At 48.9% G+C, this 6,562-nt stretch overlaps 1 protein-coding gene across 10 annotated transcripts in view; it reads left to right on the top strand.

The window, feature by feature from the left end:
• Nucleotides 1-601: 601 nt before the first annotated feature.
• The window catches only part of LOC144688523 (tetratricopeptide repeat protein 31-like), a 75,456-nt gene continuing 69,495 nt past the window's right edge, over nucleotides 602-6,562 (top strand). For 8 of the 10 annotated variants that reach the window (XM_078555227.1, XM_078555287.1, XM_078555263.1 and 5 more), the window contains exon 1: nucleotides 620-911. In XM_078555227.1, coding sequence (XP_078411353.1) covers nucleotides 860-911 — 52 coding nt within the window. In that variant the 5' untranslated portion in view covers nucleotides 620-859. Of the gene's footprint in view, nucleotides 912-6,562 lie in introns of all 10 variants that reach the window. The other 2 variants (XM_078555279.1, XM_078555242.1) reach the window with 1 other exon arrangement.

Here is a 6,562-nt window from a genome sequence, read left to right as displayed (position 1 = left end):
AGAGAGACCCACCCCGTTTCTCCCCCCTCCCTTTTTTTTCAATAATTTATATAGATTCTTCTTTTCCCACCTATTTCCATTATTTTTAAATCTAAAACTAAAACTTTGTTAGTCTTTCCACCCCACCCCCACTAGAGCTGTACCTTGAGTGTCCTGTCTTCCATTCTTAATTAGCACTTTTCTTAGACAATATCACCACCTTCAACACCTCTTTGATCCTTTTGTCTGTGACATCTTTTGATTATCTGCTCCTATCACTGCTTGCTTATCTCCACAACCACCCCACCCTCAACTTCTCTCTCCCCGACCCCACCTTAAACCAGCTTATATTTCACCCCTCTCCTAACTATACTTCAGTTCTGCCGAAGGGTCATGTGGACTCGAAACGTTAACTGATTTCTTCTCCACCGATGCTGCCAGACCTGCTGAGTTTTTCCAGGTAATTCTGTTTTTGTCCATGGTCAACTTTCCCACCTCACTTATTGTTTTCGCCCGTCTCAAAGATGGCGGCCGACCCGTTCAACCTGTCACAGCTGCTGAGCGGACATGCGCAGTACGATCTGCTGGCCGGGGTTGGGGGTGGGGTTGGAGCCTGGGAACCGCGCGCCGCGCCATTTCCGCTTCCGGCCGGGTTGTTGTGAGGCGCGGGGCCTAGAGTCTGAGGGAGACCCGGAGCCCGGGGGAGGGCAGGAGAGAGAGAGAGAGGGACAGCCCGAGGCCGGGGGCCCCAGCGGCTGACGGAGCTTCAGGATCCCCGGAGGGTGATCGCCGAGTCAGGCCGGGGCCTGCGGGCCCCGCACCACCACCACCAGCAGCAGCTTCAGGAGCCCTGGCCTCTCCTCCCCACGGAGCGGCCGACATGAGCGGCAGAGGCCGCGAACAAACCGACCCGATCTGGTGGCTGGAGAATGGTGAGAAACCGAGGAGTGGAGGGGGAAGCAGAGGGTGGGGAAATATGGAGGGAGAGGGAGGGGAGGTGAGAGGGAGAGGGGGGAGGAGAGGGGGAGGGGAGGGGAGGAGAGGGGGGAGGGGAGGGGAGAGGAGAGGGAGGAGGGGGGAGAGGGGGGAGAGGAGGGGGAGGAGGGGGGGGAGGAGGGGGGAGAGGAGGGGGGGAGGAGGGGGGAGAGGAGAGGGAGGAGAGGAGGGGGGAGGAGGGGGGAGAGGAGGGGGGGAGGAGGGGGGAGAGGAGAGGGAGGAGAGGAGGGGGGAGAAGGGAGGAGAGGGGAGGAGAGGGGGGAGGGGAGGAGAGGAGGAGAGGGAGGAGGGGGAGAGGAGGATAGAGGAGGAGGGAGATAGAGGAGGGGGGAGGTGAGAGTGTGAGAGGGAGGAGGGGCGAGAGGGAGGAGGGAGAGGGAGGAAGAGGGGGTGAGAGGGAGGAAGAGGGGGTGAGAGGGAGGAGGGGAGAGGGAGGGAGGCGGAGGGGAGGTGAGAGAGGGAGGAGGGGTGAAGAGGAGGAGGAGAAGGGGTGAGAGGGAGGAAGAGGGGGTGAGAGGGAGGAGAGTGCAACTTCCTTTTGGGAGGGCAAACACAGCCAGGGAATACACAATGAATGGTGAGACCCTAGGAAATACAGAGGATCAGGGGAACCTCGATGTACATATCTATGGATCTCTGAAGGCAGCAGCACAAGTACATAAGGTGGTTAAGGAGTCATATGCGACACTGTGTGCAGGTCTGGTCACCACATTATAGGAAGGATGTGATTGCACTGGAGGGGGTGCAGAGGAGATTCGCCAGGATGTTGCCTGGGCTGGAGCGTTTCAGCTATGAAGAGAGAATGGATAGGCTCGGATTGTTTTAGAGCAGAGAAGGCTCAAGGGGGGTTGGGGGAGGGAGGAGGGGGACCTGATAGAGGTATACAAAATTACGTGGGGCGTAGATAGGAAGAAACTTTTCCCCTTAGTGGAGGTGTCAATAACCAGGGGCATAGATTTAAGGTAAGGGGCAGGAGGTTTAGAGGGGACTTGAGGAAATATTTTTTAACTCAGAGGGTGGTTGGAATCTGGAACACACTGCCTGAGGGGGTGGGAGAGGCAGGAACACTCAGAGCATTTAACTATTTAGATGAGCACTTGAAATGCCTTAGCATACAGGGCCACGAGCCAAGTGCTGGAAAATGGGATTAGAATAGATAGGTGTTATGACTATATGACTGGGAGGGGATGAGAGTGTGGAGGGGAACGACCAGGGGTGAGGGGAGTGACCGGAAGAATGGGGTGAGAGGGAGGAGGGGAGCAACCAGGAAAAGCCGGGTGAGAGGGAGGATGGGTGCGACCGGAGACGAGGTTGAGAGGGAGGAGGGGAGTGACCAGGTGAGAGGGAGGATGGGAGCGACCAGGTGAGAGGGAGGATGGGAGCGACCAGGAGAGGGGGGTGAGAAGGAGGAGGGGAGCAACTGGGGAGTGGGGGAGAGGGAGGAGGGGAGTGACTGGGGGTGGGAGGGAGGAGGGGAGTGACTTGGGGGGGGTGGTGGGGGGGATTGGTGGAGTGACCCCGGGGAGGGAGATGGGGATCGACCGGGGGTTGGGGGGCAGGAGCAACCAGGGAGGGCGAGAGATGGGCGGACAGGGAGGAAGGAATGAGGGGCAAAGCAAAGAGGGGAGACAGAGACAATTCTGTGAAGATCAGTGCTAGGGCAGAAGATTGGAGAATGTAAAACCAGCGAAGAATGACTAAAGAGGGAGAAATGAGAGAAAGCTAGTAGAAATATGAAAACTGATAAGATTATTAGGTATTAAAATACACAGGTATTTAAAAAAAGCAAAGGATTAACTGAAGTGAGCATTGATCCCTTAGAGGGTGAGACTGGGGAATTAATAGGGAATGGGGGAAGCATTGAACTGGTATTTTAACAGAATGTCAGAGCGTTATGACCTAATGCCATTGCCCTGCCTTTTCCCTGTGCCCCTGCACATTGTTTCTATTCAAATAATCGCCTAATATCCTCTTGAATGCCTCGATTGAACCTGCCTCCACCACACTTCCAGGCAGTGCATTCCAGACCCGAACCACTCGCTGTGTGGAAAAGTTTTCTTTCAGGTCACATTTGCATCGCTTGCAAATCACTTTAAACCTGTGCTCTCTCGTTCATGATCCTTTTACGAGAGGGAACAGCTTCTCCCTAACTAGTCTGTCCCTCATGATTTTGAACATCTCTATCAAACCACCTCTTAGCCGCCTTCTCTCCAAGGAGAACGGTCCCAAATTCTCCAATCCACCCTCATAGCTGAAGTTTCTCATCCCTGGAACCATTCTTGTAAACCTCTTCTGCGCACAGTCCAATGTGTTCACATCCTTCCTATAATGTATAATATATAATATATAATCTATAACTGTACACAATACTCCAGCAGAGGTCTAACGAGTATCTTATATAAATTCAGCATAATCTCCTTGCTCTTGTACTATATGCCCCTATTAGGTTACTATACGCTTTATTAACTGCTCTCTCCACCTGTCCTGCCACCTTCAATGATCTATGCATAGATGTACCCAGGTCTTTCTGCTCCTGCACCCCCTTTAGAATTTCACCCCTTATTTTATACTGTCTGTACATGTTCCTCCTACCAAAATGCATCACCTCACATTTCTCTGCATTGAACTTTATCTGCCCACTCCACCAACTTGTCTGTCCTTTTGAAGTTCCACACTGTCCTCCTCACAGTTCACAACACTCTCAAGCTTCGTATCATCTGCAAACTTTGAAATTGTCCCCTGCACATGGGGACAGTTTCAAGTCCGTGTACACCACATCAACAGCATTACCCTCGTTGACCTTTTCTGTTACCTCTTCAAAAAACTCCAGCAAGTTAGTTGAACACAATTTCTTCTTTAGAAATCTATACTGGCATTTCATTATCAACCCGTATTTTTCCATGTGACTACTAATTCTATGCCGAATAATTGTTTCTAGAATCTTGCCCACCACTGAAGTTAAACTGACTGGTCTGTAATTGCTGGGCTTATCCTTATACGACCTTTTTTGAACAAGGATGAAATGTTTGCAATTCCCCAGTCCTCTGGCACCTCCCTTGAGTCTAGGGAAGACTGAAAGATTATGGCCAGTACCCCTGCAATTTTCACTCTCACTTCCTTCAATATTCTTGGATGCATCTCATCTGGTCCCAGTGCCTTGTCAACTTTAAGTACCGACAGTCTATTTCCTCCTTACCAATTTTGAACCCTTCTAGTGACAGAGTTTCCTCGTCACCATGGCCTGAGTAGCATCTACCTCCTTGGTAAAGACAGATGCAAAGTATTCATTTAATACCTCAGCCACGGCCCCTTCGTCCATGTGTAAATTCCCTTTTAGGTCCCTAATCGGCCCTATTCCTCCTTTTACCACCCTTTTACTATTTATATGCCTATCGAAGACTTTGGGATTCCCCTTTATGTTGGCTGCCAGTCTTTTCTCGTAATCCCTCTTTGCTTCTCTTAATATACTTTTTCATCTCCTCTCCGGACCTTCTGTATTCCTCTTGGTTCTCAATTGTATTTTCTACCTGATACCTTTCTTAAGCACACTTTTTCTTTATCTTAATTTCTATCTCCTTTTTCATCCAGGGAGCTCTGGATTTGTTTGTCCTACCTTTCCCTTTCGATGGAATATATCTTGACTGTGCCGAACCAATTCTTTCTTGAAGGTAGCCCATTGTTCAGCTACAGTTTTCACCCGGCAATCTTTAGTTCTGGTCTATCTTGTCTCATCGATATTTAACACCCAGTTCTGCCCTTATTTGAGCCATGGCAATCTGCGCCTGTAACTCTCCAATCTTGTTTACTCCGTGCATTCATATACATGCATAGTAACCCTGATTTAGATTTTGTTACTTTCTCCCTCACCCTACCTATTAACTTACTATTCTCGCTTCTGTGTCTCCCTTCACTGTAAAAGACCAAAAACAATGCCAAAATGAAGAGGTAAAAGGGAGAGAAGAACTTAAAACATTCACCAGGGAAAAGGTACTTGGAAAATTATAAGAGCTAAAAGCTTACAACTCCTCTGGACCAGAGAGCCTGCGTCCTAGGATCTTAAACACAGTAGCTGCAGAGATAGTAGAGGCATTAATTGTGATCTTCCAAACTTGCCCAGATTCTGGGAATGTCCCAGCGAATTGGAGAATCACTGATGTAACACCTTTATTCAAGGAAGGAGGGAGACAGAAAGCAGGAAATCTAGGCCAGTCAGCCTAACGTCTGTCATTGGGAAATGCTAGAATCCATTATTAAGGAGGTAATAGGGCATTCAAAAAATCATAATACAATCCGGCGGAGCTAACATGGTTTTGTGAAAGGGAAATCATGCTGGACTAATTTATTAAGACTTCTTTGAGGATGTAACTAGCAAGGTGGATAAAAGGTATGTGTGGATGTGCTGTACAGGTACTTAGATTTCTGAAAAGATTTGCTGAGGTGCCACGTCAAACGTTATTGTGCAAAATAAGAGCTCATTGTGTGGGGCGGGGTAACATAGTAATTCGGATGGAGGATTGATTAGCTAAGAGGAAGCAGAGTGTAGTGATAAATGAGTCATGTTCGGGTAGGCAAGTGATGGAGTGCTACAGGGATCAGTGCTGGGACTTCAACTATTTACGACCTTTATCAATGACTTGGATAAAGATGATGTATGATGTATATTTGCTGGTGACAATTTCCTACCTACCTTTGTGAGTTGTCAAGAAGACAGAGTCTACAAAGGGATTCAGATAAGGGACTCATTTATGAGTCGGCAAAAATTTGGCAGGCGGAGTATAGAAACATAGAAAATAGGAGCAGGAGTAGGCCATTCCGCCCCTTGAGCCTGATCCACCATTCAGTGTGATCATGGCTGATCCTCTCTCAATGCCATTCTCCCACACTCTCCCCATACCCCTTAACGCCTTTAGAGTCCAGAAATCTATCTATTTCCTTCCTAAGTATATTCAGTGACTTGGCCTCCACAGCCCTCTGTGGTAGAGAATTCCACAGATTCACCACCATCAGAGTGAAGAGATTTCTCCTCATCTCAGACCTAAATAGCCTACCCCAAATCATGAGACTGTGTCCCCTAGTTGTGGACGAACCCCCACCCGCCCCAAGCCAGGGGAGACATCATCCCTGCATCCAGTCTGTCCAGCCCTGTCTGAATTGTATATGTTTCAATGAGATCTCCTCTCATTCTTCTAAACTCCAGTGAATACAGGTCTAGTCGGCCCAATCTCTCCTCATACGACAATCCTGCCATCCCAGGAATCAGTCTATTGCACTTCAGCTGCACTCCCTCTATGGCAAGTATATCCTTTCTTAAGGTTAGGAGACCAAAACTGTGCACAATACTCCAGGCGTTGTCCCACCAAGGACCTGTACAGCTGCAGTAAGATATCCCTACTCCTGAACTCAAATCCTCTTGCAATGAAGGCCAACATACCATTTGCCTTCCTAACTGCTTGCTGCACCTACATGCTTGCTTTCAGTGATTGGTGTACAAGGACACCAAGGTCCCTTTGTACATCAATATTTCCCAATCTATCACTATTTAAATAATACTCTGCCATTCTGTTTTTCCTAAAATTGGATAACTTCA

Source organism: Cetorhinus maximus, chromosome 1, assembly GCF_964194155.1.
Source record: "Cetorhinus maximus chromosome 1, sCetMax3.hap1.1, whole genome shotgun sequence".
NCBI lineage: Eukaryota > Metazoa > Chordata > Chondrichthyes > Lamniformes > Cetorhinidae > Cetorhinus > Cetorhinus maximus.
Note: the sequence above shows the minus strand (reverse complement) of the source record. Positions and strands in the feature narration are given on the sequence as shown.